This window comes from Hipposideros armiger, unplaced genomic scaffold (genome assembly GCF_001890085.2).
Source record: "Hipposideros armiger isolate ML-2016 unplaced genomic scaffold, ASM189008v1 scaffold_43, whole genome shotgun sequence".
Taxonomy (NCBI): Eukaryota; Metazoa; Chordata; class Mammalia; order Chiroptera; family Hipposideridae; genus Hipposideros; species Hipposideros armiger.
This window is the reverse complement of record NW_017731393.1, coordinates 417,175-431,346: the sequence shown is the minus strand read 5'-3', so window position 1 is coordinate 431,346 and position 14,172 is coordinate 417,175. Positions and strand designations below refer to the sequence as shown.

The window sequence follows — 14,172 nt, the reverse complement described above, 5'->3', positions numbered from 1 at the left end:
CGGGCCTCTCAGGGGGCTTCCGGGGAGACGCCCAGAGGGAGGGAGCGGAAGAATCTCAGCCGAGGGACCGGCGGGAGCAGGCGGGAGGAGAGGCAGGAGGGGCGCTGGGTGCAGAGAGGGAGCCTGTCACTCAGAATGTTTAAGGGGTGCGGTGGGAGGACTTGGGCTTTCCTCGCAGTGAGACGGAGTCCACCGCAGGATTGCTTAGAAGAGGGGCGGGCCCTGAGTTGGGCTAGAAAAGAATCACTATAGAGAATAGATTGGGGGAGGTGGAAGTAGAAAGTGGACTTTCTAGGTCACGGCAGTCCTGGGGTGCAGATCCATGGCGGGGATAAATGTGACGACCTAAAAATGTAAAAGGTATGCATGTCCAACAGTGACAAGACTATGGGAAAATTTTGTTCCCAACCATATGCCACTGTTAAACTAGCGAAAAATAACTCTCCAACTAATCCACAAAAGACACGATTTATTCGGGAAGAGAAAAAAGCAAGACCACCACCGCAATGGGGAAAGCACCCCTCGGACACGGGGCTCCTACCGGCAGCCCACGTGGAGGCAGAAAGACCCCGGTTTCAAGACGGCTAATCCCTTTATTAGGATCCCACCCCCAACATTACCATAAGGATGATTGGCGGGTGGGGGTCGGGATTATAGCGTTAACAAGGGGCCCAGCTCTATCCATAGTCCTCCCAGTTCTATGGTTAAGCATCTTAAGATGCCAGTTCACTGTAGCACCACACAAAAGACTAAATTCCTTAATACGTGGATAGTCTGCAACTAGAAACAAGATGAACAAACCAGCAGAAAGTGGGCAAAGGATGTTGACACACGGTTCAGAGCAAAGGAAGAAAATGCTCCTAAACTGGTGGAAAGGCACTCAGCCTCAGAGCAAGAGCCATGCAGGGGACGCTACGTGGGTTTCCACTGTCAGACTGGCACAGATCAAAATTGCTCTCTAGAGTAAGGTGATATCTTCCAGAGGCTCCATTCTTTCTCATTCAAAATGTCCAGCATACAATTAAAAAAATTAACAGGACACAAGAACAAAAACATGGCAAAAAAGGAAGAAAAATCCCAGATAATAGAAATACACTTAGGGGTGGCCTCGATAATGGAGTTACCGTTTGTGTGTGTATGTGTGTGTGTGTGTGTGTGTGTGTGTGTGTGTGTGTGTGTGTGTTTTAAGGCTTCACTTAATTTTTTTGAAATTTTGTTGGGGAACAGCCATGGTGGTTGGTTACACATTGCTTTCGTGCTACAATGGCATAGTTGACTTTTTTTTTTTTAATTGGGGAATTGGGGAAGAGGAGCGGCCAAATTGTTGTCCTCCAGTCTTAGTTGTGGAGGGCGCAGCTAGCTCAGCTCCAAGTCCAGTCACCATCCAGCAGCTCAGCTCAAGGTGCTGTGTTCAGTGTTAGTTGTGGCTGTGCATAGCCCACCATCCCATGCAGGAGTCGAACCTGAAACCTTGTTGTTAGGAGCACCTGCTCTCACCAGCTGAGCCATCCTGCCACCTGTTGGCAGCTCAGCTTGGGCACAGCTCACTGGCCCATGTGGGAATCGAACCGGCGACCCCGTTGCTCAGAGCTCCCTCTCTTAACCAACTGAGCCACTTGGCTGGGCCAAGTTGACTCTTTTTTAAGGAGAGCACAGCTCACAATGACCCATGTGGGGACTGAACTGACAACCTTGGTGTTATCAGCACGATGCTCTAACCAACTGAGCTAACTGGTTACTCCCCCCACCCCTTTTCTTTTAGGAACTGTTGTATTCAAGAAAATTAACAAGGAGAACTGGAATCTATTAAAAAGACTCAAATGGGAGAAATAACATCAACCTTACACAGAGCCTTCCAGGTAGTGAAGAAGGACGTCTCCACAGCTTATCAGGAGCTGGCTTAACCTCAGCGCTAAAACTTGAGAAAGTAAAAAGAAAGAAAAACTACAGGCTAGTCTCTCTCACAACCATACTTCAAAATTCCAAACAAAATTGTAGCAAATCAAATACAGCAATAAATAAAATAAGAGAACACATCACTACCAATTAGGTTTATTCCAGGAACAGGAGTTTGCTTTAACATTTCAACAAACTAGTGTAATACATCACATTAATAAAATGAAGGAGAATAAAAAAATAAACATCTCGGGTGGAGAAAAATCATCTGATAAAATTCAACACAAATTCATGATAAAATATTTAGTAACCTGAACGTAAGGTGCCAGGTTAGCAGCAGTCCACAGGACCATCCTTGGTCCTGACACTCACTGCACAATTGGGTGTCACCAAGGCCACCCTCAGCTTCAGTAATTCACTAGGACTCAAAAAGCTTGCTGAAAACTGATCCGCTCACAGTTATGGTTATTAGCATGAAAGCGTACAGATTAAAGTCAGCCAGAAGAGGTGCATGGGGCAGAATCCAGGGGGGTCCACGCCGGAGCCCCAGGCCCCTAGCAAACAGACACCACAGGGCAAGGACCAGACCTATCCTTGGGTGTGGATAACTTCTTACTGCGCAAGGGACCTCCCTGCAGCTGAATAAAGTGTATTTACAGAAAACCTGTAGGAATTAGTGTAATGTGTGGACTAAAAAGGGGTCACATACTAAACCTGACAAGCTCAGGGGGGCCACATGGCAGGCCTGACAAGCTCAGTGATGAGTGATCACACAGGATGGTCCAAACATAAAAATTCCTAACTAAAGGCAGGTCATGGCAGGTAGTCAAGTCCTAGGCCTGTAGCTTCCTTGACAAAGGTCACTCTTCACCTGAAGTGAGCCTGTCTGTTGTCTTTTTGCATCTACGATAACATACCCTTGGAATGTCAGAGTGACCTCCTTCCCCAGACCCCTCAGGGCACAGCCTCCCACCAGAGCCCAGGCCACAGAACCCCTCACTGTTATCTTGTTGCTCCCACACCATCTCCGTGTGCTCAAGTGTTAATTATTATCTGTCCTGTACCCACCCACGTAAAGGAAGTGTGTGTCTCTCCATTTCACTTTTTATCCAACCCCAGAGATTCCCCTGCTTTGCTTTTTCCCGCCCCCTTCACCTGCCACCCATGGATTCCATGTAACCCCCTTATGTCTCCTCCTTTGACTCTAATGTATAAAATAAGCTGCAAAACTGCCGTGCTCCGGACCATTTTCTCAATGCATTGAGATCCTGCTTCCAAGAAATCATCATCAGGTTGGCTCAAAAAAACTCATAAAAGTTATCCACAGGTTAGGGTGTTTCTTGCGTCAACAAATGTCTAAGGAAACAGTGCATATGTGGAAGTTTCATCCTGTGGTCGGGAAGGACAGAAAGGTGTGTCTCCCCCCACTGCTGCCCAACCTTATGCTGGATGGCCTAGAGGCCAGAAAAGAAGTAACACGTATAGGATTTGAAAAGAACTAAAGTCATTATTCCTAGGAGAGGAGGTTTTGAATGTAGAAATTCAAAGAATTTTGTTGCAGCCAGCTCGATGTCATAACAAAATACCATGGAGGGTGATTTAGCCACAGAAATGTACTTCTCACCATTTTGGAGGTCAGGAGTCCAAGATAAGGTTCCAACAAAGTTGGGCTTCCGGTGACAGCGCTCGTCCTGGCTTGCAGACAGCAGTTTGGAGAGAGACAGATAGCTGTTCCTCTTCGTATAAAGCCACTAATCCTACCAGATTAGCACCCCACCCTATGACCTCATTTAACCCCAGTTACCTCCTAAAAGCCCTGTTCTTGAAGACAGTCACATGTGAATTTGATCTTAATTAATAAAGATCAAATTAATAAAGAATTAAGTACGACCGTCAGATGAACCGTCAATGCAGGAAAATCAATTACATTTCTATATACAAGTAACAAACCATTTTTATATTAAAAAAATTTTTTTAACGATACCATTTGCAAAGCATCAAAAACATCAGCGCCCAGGGCCAGCTGAGTGGCGCGTTGGTTAGGAGTTGGCTTGAGACGCTGGCTCTGAGAGGCGGGGCCCCAGTTCGGGTCCCACGTAGGGGCCAGTGACACTGCCCTCTACAGCTGGGATGGTGAACAGCAGCTCGACCTGGAGCTGGGCTGCCCTGGGTCGCCAGTGGAGGCGAGGGGTGCGGCCCCTGTTGTAGTGGGCTGCCATGGGCTGCTGTGTGTGGCCAGCGGCCAGCGTGAGCGGCCAGCAGCCGCCGTGGGCGGCCGTCCGGGGGCCGGCGGCCGATCTGCCTCATCTGGGAGGAGCGCAACGATGGTGCCAGCATGGGCCAGTGAAGCGGCGTCCTCCACGGCTGGACTGAGGAACGGAGGGACAGCAGCTTGCCTGTTCCCCTCCCCCAATTCCCCAATGGAATCTTAAAAAAAAAAAAAAATCAGCTCCCAGGGATAAATCTAACAACAAAATGTAAGGCCTGAATGTGGAAAAGTGCAAATCACAGCTGAGAGAAATTAACGACTCTAAATGAGAGACGAATATACCAGGGCCGCAGATCAGAGGACTCACCTTGTCAAGGTGTCAGCTCTCACCAAACTTACCTTTAGAGTCACTGCAATCTATTGAGATCCCAGCTTGTTTTAGTTCTAAAACTGATATGGAAATACACAGAGACAAGACAGCCTGGAGGGAGGTCAGCAAAGCTGTGAGCTGGGACGAGCTTTGGAGGACCGTGTGGCGAGGCCACACAGCCTGGGACTCCACCATCGTGCTCCTTGGGGATGTGCGAACACATGGTCACAGAAAGGCTCCACAGGAAGGCTTCTAGGAGGGCCGTCCATTGTAGCCCCAAACTGGAAATAACCCCAATGCCCCCAACAGGACAACGGAGTGCCTCTGCAGGGCTTTGGGGCTGCAGACGGGATGGAGGGGGCCTGATGTGCCTATGTTTTAAACAGCTTCTCGGAGATATAATCACATGCCACACAGCTCGCCCTTTAAGGTGTACAGTCAGTGTTTTCAGTGCACTCCCGTGCATGCAGCCACCACCACAGCCATTCAGAACCTTCCATCGCCGCAGAAGGAACCTTGTACCCTGCTGTCCCATTGTCCCCTCCCAAGCGCGGGCAACTGCTAACCCCCTTTCCCGCGCCATGGACTTCCCCGTTCTGGACATCTCCTGTACTTGGCTCTGTGGCTGTGTGGCTCTGGGGTCTGGGCTCTCTCACGCAGCACAGTGTTTTCGGGGCTCCCCCATATTGTGGGGTGCCGGTGCTGAGTTGCCTTCCCTTGAGTGATGCTCCACATCTTGTTATGCACGTGTGGGCGGGAATGGGGGAGACCAGCACGTGTGGGCGGGAATGGGGGAGACCAGCACGTCTGGGCGGGAAGGGTGGGGGTCAATTTCCCCTTTAGGGTGCTGTGGACAGTGCTGTGTGAACATGGGGTGCACTGCGCTTCCCCTTCTCTTGGGGAGGCCCTAGGAGTGGCACTGCTCGGTCATGGGGTAACGCCACATTTGATCTGGGACCAGACTGTTTCACAGTAGCTGCCCCACCCACCATGACTACGGTGTCTGAATTCATGGCTCTGGCCATTCCAGTGGGTGTGGAGTCCGAGTCCTGAGGGAGGCACCAGGGCACCTGTGCGATGGGCGGCAGATGGCAGGTGTGCACTAGATGCCTCCTAGGAGGGTGTCCCCGCTGCACGCTCAGCCATTGCCACGCTGCCCGGCAGGGCCTCTGTGCCCCTCCAGGACCTGGGCCACGAGCCTGGCCATGCATGGCTGCCCCTGCCCCACTGGTCCCTCCCACCCAGGCGTGGACTCCAGGGTCTCCTCCCAGCGCTCCCCACCTGACCCCAGCCCTGAGGCCCACCCTGCCCCGCAGGTTCTCCCAGTTGGCGCTGAGGCCAGGCACTAGCTGATGTCACTGTCACTGACGGCATGGCTGTCTCTGCCAGCGGGCCACTCAGGGTTCCTGTTCTTCTCAGACGCGGCTTGGAGCCCGGGGGCCTCGTAGGGCCGGTCACCTCCGGGTGGGCCGGCTCCGCTCGCCCGTTTTTTGCATGCGGCGGGCCCTGTGCTTGGTGGGCTGACACCCGTCACCTCCGGCACAGTCGCTCCGGCGGATCTGCTGCCCCCTGGCGGCCGTGCCCTAGTGTCAGGGGCTCGTTGGGCCGCACGACGCCCCCTAGGAGCCGCCGCTGGAACACACGGCCTTCGTGTGAGTGAACTTGGGGTAAAGACCACCTACTAAGCTAAACGGAAGGTCTGACTGACTCCTGAGCGTCCACTGTGTGCCTGGCATCACTTAAGCAGGACAAGCGTGATTTCAATTAATGCCCCAACAGCACTGTGAGCAGGGACGGCGGCCATTCCCAATTACAGGTGAAGAAACTGAGGCACAGAAGGTGTGAGCCAGCTTGTCCACAGGGAGCTGTCCTCGGAAGTCCTGGGAGTTTTCAGATGGCATTAGAGTAACTCCAGACAGCCAGGGCCACTGTCTCCCTAGGACTGAGCTCTCCGGTGAGTGTCAGCGCTCCACAGCCATCCACCAGGACACTTGTCACTCCTGAGGGCCTGGCATAGGTGGCACCCCCATAGCCCTCCCCTGGTGGGTCCCTCCCATGGGGTCAGGAGGCTTTGGGCCAGCTAAGCCCTCCTGGGTAGTGCCATTTCTTTGAGACCAACTCCAGATGGTGGGACCCCAGAACCCCCAGCCAAATGGTCGTGAGCCCACCTCTCCGGGCTGCGCAGCCTGTCCCAGGGGCTGGCAGTGCCAGGAGGAATGCGGGTGAGCCGAGCAGGGCCCGGTTCTTCACCTGATGTGTAGGTGTGTTTGGCAGGTAGGAAGCTGGAATGTGTCTAGTTGAAAGTCCGTTAGGTTGGTTGGTAACTTGTTAAATATTGGACACATGTGGGTACTGAAAAAGTCAGAGGAGCCTGGCTGGCACAGGCCTCGCCCATGCACAGCCATCTGTCCCCACATTGTGACTCGCGGAGCAACGAGGGGCTGGCGCAGGGTCAGGCCCTGTCCGGGGAGCTGGGAGTACAGCCGTCAACAAAGAGCAGGTGTCCAGTCCCTTGGGAGCCCCAGTCTGGGGGCACACCTGTGGAAGACCTCAGAGTGTAGGGAGGCGTGCTTGGGAAGGTGGGGCCACCTGGGGGACTCCTCTCCCTGCATGGACATCAGGGCTTCAAGAGTGGACCTCACAGTGCCTGCCTCCCTCCCTCTCTTCAGTCACCTTGGGTAGCTCTTGTGGAGGGGCCAGATGAGAGGGAGGCGGGGAGGGAGTGAACTAGTGAAGGGGTGGGTGGGTGAGTGAGCGGAGGTTTCACATTCAGGCTGTCTGCTGGTCCCCGCGGCAGAGTTTCCATTGGCAACATGAGTGAGATGAAACGGTGACAGGTTTGTGGTCAGGGACTGCAGATCTAGTCACGATGAGGTCATCCCTAACCGTCACGGAGGGGAGCGTGGTGAGCACACAGTGCAATACACCGGCGATGCATCATGGATGTTATTAACCAATGTCACCCAATAAATGGAAATCGATAAATAAACAAACAAAAGAGCAGGCACGGAGACGTGCAGAGGAGGACGTCCCATGAGAACGGAGGCAGAGACGGGAGTGGTGAGGCCGGAAGGCCCCGGGGCGGCTCCAGGAGGATCAGCCCCGAGACACCTTGACCTCGGACTTCCTGTCCCCAGAACTGTGAGCCACCCAGTTGGTAGTAATTAGTTACAGCTGCCCCAGGAGACTGATACATAACCTACCGTCAGGATGTCACGTGGTCCCTCTCTCTGTCTACTCTCACCCCAGCCCAGAATATTCCAGGCTCTTCTAGAACCCCCGGCTGTCACTTTGCAAGCCCAGGGTGCATGCCCCTGTCCTGGGCCTGGCCTCTGAGAGAGCCCTGGAGGGAAATGTTTACCTGAGAAGGTAAAATGACATTATTTCATTTAAAGAGGGAGGTGGGGCGGACATGTATTTTTGCGTTTTTATTTCTGAAGCTCGTTTCTATATGTGTGTTCTCAGTGTCTGTCGTGGAGAACACAGTGAGCGGCCACCGCACAGAAATGAGGACACCATTTACACAGCAGCCTGCAGGCTGGACAACAAAGCCTGAATGTGCCCGGGGGTGCCTGGGCCCCTCCGTCCTGGTGCCCTGTCTCCATCTCTGTGCAAGTGTGTGTGAAGTACCTGAGGCAATAGTGGCGACATGACCTGGCCCAGGAAAGGCGTGTCAGGGGGACAGCCAGGATCTGCGTCTGAGTTGTACAGTTCCCAGGGAGCCCGCTTGCTCATGGTAACGTAGCAGACCCAGTCCTGTACTCTGTCACGCATTGGTGAGGGCTGGAGGCTGAGGGTCCGTCACCTGCTTGTTCCTGATTCACCCTGTTCCGAGCCCTCAGCTGCCTCCTCAACAACGATCCAGGAGGCTTTGGAACAAAGGACTGCCACCATTCTCTGAGCCTCCTTGGCAGCTGTCACCCTTCCTGGGGTCCCCCGGCATTTCCAGCTGATGGTATTCCTGAAAACACGTTCCTGATAGGCAGCACGTGGACTGCCCTGCTGGAAGTCAGAGCCGCTGGTACCCACCCCACAGCTACCCCGAGAGGTCCAAGGTGGCCTTCAGCATCAGACCTGCTTGGCACAGAGCCCAGCCCAGCCCAGGGCCCCCACAGTGCCCAGGCACGCATGAAGGTGTGCGGTTTGCAGATGTTCTAAGGCAGAAACACAAAAGCCCTCTCACAGTCATCCAAGCAACGCCCACAGCAAAGCTCTGGAAATAAAGTCATCAGCACGGGTGCTGACCAGGCACCTCCCCGAGCATGGCATGTGCCAGCTGCAGGCAGCAGCAGGCGGGCACGTGGCCTCTGCCAACAGCCCTGCTGTTTGCCAACAGCCAAGTGATCTGGCCAGGACAAACCGTGGTTGAAGGGGCCTCCCTGCAGCCTGGGACAGTCACCTTTCCCTGGTCATGCTGCCACCTGCCGTGTGAGGCCCCATGGGCACGGCTGGGGGGCCAGAACCCAAGGGGCAGGGGCTCATGAGAAATCAGTGGCATGTCTTCCAGAGCGGCCTTCACAGCCAGCGCTGGGGACTCTGGCTGGCGGATTCAGCAGGACTCCTCCCCGAGCCTCTCCAGGCTGCACGGGGAGGCCCAAGAGCCTGGCTGTGGCCCTGGGGGCTGGACAGGCCTGGGGAGCACGTAGTCATTTGCGAGCGATGTAGGTAAGCCCTCCTCCTCCGTGTCCTTGGAGCAGGCGAGCTTGGTGACATCGGTCTTGGCACGCCACTTTTTCCACTCCCTGTGGATTCTGGACACCTCTTGGCGTGAGTGGTCCGTGGCCAGCACGTAGATGATGGGGTCGGCCACGCTGCTCACTGTGGACAGGCAGAGGGACACCACGGACACCGTGCACAGTCTGACTTCGAAGGCGCACACGGAGCTGGAGTCACCTCTGTAATAGGAGAAGGTGGCAGCTTTGACCAGGAGCAGCAGGTGGTAGGGTGCGAAGCACAGAAGGAAGATGCCCACGACCGCAGCGGCCGTGCGCCTCACGTGGGCCTTGCAGGAGGCACTCAGGCCCTCGCTCAGCTCCACGCTCCTCAGCACGCGCTGGTTGGTGAAGGCGATGATGGACAGGGGCACCGCGAAGCCCGCGGCAAAGCGTGCGTAGTAGTAGCCGGCGGTCAGGCCGTCCATGGGCACCGTCTCGAAGCAGGTGCCTCTGTACTCCATGTCAAACACGGGGTAGTGGATCAGCCCGACCAGGAGGAAGACCAATGTGCACAGGAGGACGGCGGTTTTCTGCTGCCGGCGGCCGCGGCTCTCCAGCGCATACACCACGGCCATGAAGCGGTCGAAGGACACGCAGCACAGCAGCAGGATGCTGACGTAGAGATTGCAGAAGAAGACGTAGGCTGTTACCTTGCAGGCCCATGGGCCCAGCGTCCAGCGGTGCTGGTTCTGCACGTACAGCGCCCAGAGCGGCAGCGTGCCCGCGTACAGCCCCTCGCACAGCGCCAGGCCGGACAGGTACACGGCCAGCACATTGCCCCGCAGGGCCTGCCCCAGGGCCAGCCAGCCCGTCAGGCAGTTGGCAGGCAGCCCCAGAGTGCACACCACACAGTACAGCATCACCACGAACACCCTGCTGTCTTCAAAGGGCATGGTGCAGTTCGCCGGGGCCACGCTGGAGAACAGAGGCACAGGGACAGGGCGGGTCACCAGGGTGGTGTTCCCTGTGGGGCAGAGACAAGCATGAGGATGGGTGTCCCAGGAAACTGCCTGGAAGGGACTTTACAGCACTAAGAGAGGATAAATTCTTGGTCCCTCCACGCCAGACATGCCAGGAGCTTCAAATGTCCAAATGGGTTCCTCAAAGGGCTCCTTAGATCTGTGATCTCCAACCCGATTGGCCACAGAAAACAGGCTGTGCCACACTGAGTCCTTGCCACTCACTGAGGTCATTTTTCAAAAGGAGTGTTTGTATACTTGAAAAAATAGTTTATTCTCCAACTGCTGAGAGAGGGCTCTGCTATGCAGTCTCCACAGTCTATGGTCCGGCGAGATAGGTGACTCCTGTCTGTGCTCAGGTTGTCCCCAGCTGGATGGCTGCCTCTTCCCTCCATCCCCTGCCACCGTGCGAGTCCTCCCTGGCCCCCAGCACAGCCCCATCTGGCCAACCCCATGGACAGTCACACACTCAGGGGGGTGGACAGAATCCAAAACCCAGGTGGGGATCTCTCCAGGTGGAGCAACTCCGGTTCCCCGCTGCTCCCCACCAACCCACAGCACTGCCCACCCTCTGGACTGGCCATTGTAGTTCAGTGCCATGCCACCTGCTCAGGGCCACACATGTTTGGGCACTCGGCCTCCGGCTCCACCTCCCTATGCCAAGTCCCTTCTCTGTGCCCAGTCTGGTGACTGGTCCTGGCTATGCCAGTGAGAGCCTGCCCCCTTCCTCCACAGGTGGCCTTCTTCCTGGGGTAGGGGCAGAGGAGCCCGCGAGAAGGGGACGGGGCTCCCGTGAAGCACTTGTGACAGCTCCGTGGCCCGGCACTGGGTCTCTCACAAGAAATGGGGCTAAGTGAGGCCCAGAGGACACCTGAGCCTCCGGCTCTCCCCTCAGCTACAATCCTAGTCTTTCTGGCTCCTCAGAAGGACAAGAAATGGGCACTTCCCAAATTCTTGATGGGATGGAAAGCCTCTGGCTTTGTCATTTCTGAGTGTGAATCTATTTCTCTATGCTAATTTTTGATGTAATTATCTCTATTCTCGGACAAAGTGCACTGTGCAGAAATTCTTATGGTCTCCCTCCTAAGTGTTTCAAGTTAAAGGATGCAGGGGGTCCTCACTCACCTGGCATACTTGCAGGGTCCAGCATCACGGTGCCCCTACAACAGGCCTTCCCGTGCACATCACAGGGCACATCATGTCCTGTCGGTCCTTTGAGAAGGTCACTCAGAGTTTAAAATGACCTGGAGAAAACGTAGGTTAAAATTGCTTTAGGGAAATCACATCAACTCATAAATTAAGTCATTGACAAATGGTTAGTGAGCATCTGTTATGAGAACTGCCTTGTGTTTATCCTATGGGAAACGACAGTTCCTTAATATATAAAGAAATCCTACGAATTAACAAAAATAAGAAGTGTCAAAGCCAGAGAGCAGATAATTCACAGAAGAAACAAAAACAGCTCCTAAAAATCAAAACAATGCTCAGCTCCACTTATAATTAAAGAAATGTGGGGCCGGCCGAGTGGCTCAGTTGGCTAAGAGCTCACTCAAGAGTGCGAGCTCTGGGGCCGGCCGAGTGGCGCGCTGGCTTGGGACCCCAGCTCTGAGCAGCAGGGCCCCGGTTCAGATCCTACATGAGGGCCAGGGACACTGTGCCCTCTGTAGCTAAGATGGTGAACAACAGCTCGACCTGAAGCTGGGCTGCCATGAGTCGCCGGCAACGGCATAGGCTGCAGTCCCTGCTGCAGTGGATTGCCATAAGCTACAGTGAGGGGATGGCCAGCGAGTGACTGCCTCAGCTGGGAAGAGCACAATGATAATACCAACATGGGCCTGTGAAGCGATGTCCTCCACAACTAGACTGAAGAACAAAAAGGACAGCAACTTGTCTGTTCCCCTGCCCTGATTCCTTAATGCTGTCCCCCTCTCCCAATTCCCCAATAAAATCTTTAAAAAACAAACAAAAAAAGTTTTAATAAAAATATAAAAATAAAAAGAGTGCGAGCTCTGAGCAACAGGGTCGCCGGTTCGAGTCCCGGCCCAAGCTGAGCTGCCACTGAGCTGCCAACAGGATGGCTCAGCTAAAAAAAAAAAAAAAGACTTCCAGTAAGATGGCGGAATAGACAGATGCTGTGCCGACTGCCTCCCAGGATCACACCAAAATTACAAATAATTTATAAGATATTCAACCTTGGAAGTTCCCTGGACACTAGATGAACAGAATCTCTAAACCAGCGGTTCTCAACCTGTGGGTCACGACCCCTTTGGGGGTCAAACGACCCTTTCACAGGGGTCACCTAAGATCATCAGAAAACAAAAAGATATTTACATTACGATTCATAACAGTAGCAAAATTACAGTTATAGAGTAGCAACGAAAATAATTTTATGGTTGGGGGTCACCACAACATGAGGAACTGTATTAAGGGGGTCGCGGCATTAGGAAGGTTGAGAACCGCTGCTCTAAACGAAGGACTTAAAGAGGAGGCCACGTCAAGTCCGGTAGGAGGGGTGGAGATGAGAGAGGGCAAACCCCGTGAGGGACACCTCAGTGGTGGGGAGGCTTCTCTGGTTGGGGGAGAGACCCTCCGGCCCCACACTGCACTCACCACCCCACAGTTACTTTGCCAGGAAGAGGAGATCTATGATAGCTGGCAGTAGAAAATAGTGAGGACTCTGTTTGCTCAACTTGGTGATGCTGAGGGTGGCTAGAGAACTAGTGGAGCCGGCAAACTGAATTGCTCACTGGTGAGCACTCACCCGGTTCCTGGTGGAGGGAGTGGCTTTGTGAGCGGGGCCCAGGAGCCTCTGGGAAGGACTGAACTGAGTGCCTTTGGCGCAGGAGCTGGAGGTTTTGGGGACCATTGTTCCCCTGGTGTGGAGCTTGCACACGAGTAGTGTATAGGAGGGTACCATTTTTTCAGTGTTGGGCCCTCCCACAGAGGCTCAGGTCCAGGACAGCATTGGTCGGCTGGAATTGGCGCAGGAGTGCATGTGTGTGCGTGTGTGCACGTAGGCCTTGGATCCCCACCCTCCGCACTGTTTGTGCTGTGTAGCCAGGGAAACGCCGGGCAAGCACTTTCCGACTACAACAGACTGCTTGTTGAGACCCGGAAGTGTGCGATTCGCCTTAGGTCCCCGATTTCCGCACTGCGCATGCAGAGTTGCCTGGGTGGCAATTGGCTGTCAGGCTGCTCGGCCTGACCTGCGAGCAGCTGATTGGAAAAGGCTGAGACTGGGAGTTTTCCTGGGAGTGTAGGGCCGTGAGCTGTGCGCCTGCGTGATTCAGCCGGGGCTTTCTAGGTGAGTTTGTGTGGGTCGGCTGCCGATGCAGGAGTGCATGCTGCTCTGACTTGGTGGGGGCCACTGACCACACCCTGTGGTACCTTGGGGGCCTGCCCTGCCCACCTAGAGCTGTGTTGCCAGGGGCACCCTGAGCCCCTGGTCCCTGGCCCCTACCTCTGCAGGCCGGAGAGGGTTTTTTTTTGCAGCAGACAGCCTGCAACAACCTGTGAGGATTTTGGGTGGTGAGCACGGTTCCAGAGCACACAGCAACTAATTGTGGGAAGCTTACTTCAAGTCTAGAGGGAGGTCGGCACATGATGAACTGAGCCCTTTCCCCCAACAGCTGGTGCTGAGTTTCCCAGAGTCTCTATTGCTGAGCAAGTGGTCTGCAGATTAAAGTGGGCAGAGAGCCCCTACCTTTTCTTTTTTCTTCTTCTTTTTTTTTTCCCTCTTTTTTTCTTTTTTCTTTCTAGGTGATCCAATACATCGAAGCAATCAGAGTGACAGCCAGAATGAGGAAACAAAGAAACATGTCCCAAGTAAAAGATCAGAAGAAACCTCAAGAAATGGAACTAAATGAAACAGAGATATCCAACCTTTCAGAGACAGAGTTTAGAACACTGATGTTAAGAATGTTTAAGGAACTTAAGGAGGACATAAAGAAGGATACAGAAATCATAAAAAATAACCAGTTAGAACTAAAGAATACAATAACTGAAATGAAGAACACACTCGAA

At 53.9% G+C, this 14,172-nt stretch overlaps 1 protein-coding gene across 1 annotated transcript in view; it reads right to left on the bottom strand.

Annotated features, from left to right (window-relative positions):
- Positions 1 to 7,904: 7,904 nt before the first annotated feature.
- Positions 7,905 to 14,172, bottom strand: part of GPR132 (G protein-coupled receptor 132) — a 15,133-nt gene continuing 8,865 nt past the window's right edge. Inside the window, exons 2-3 of the mRNA XM_019639202.1 lie at positions 11,275 to 11,393; positions 7,905 to 10,154 (exon numbers count right to left, since the gene is read on the bottom strand). Coding sequence (XP_019494747.1) covers positions 9,025 to 10,154; positions 11,275 to 11,299 — 1,155 coding nt within the window. The 5' untranslated portion in view covers positions 11,300 to 11,393 and the 3' untranslated portion in view covers positions 7,905 to 9,024. The remainder of the gene's footprint in view (positions 10,155 to 11,274; positions 11,394 to 14,172) is intronic.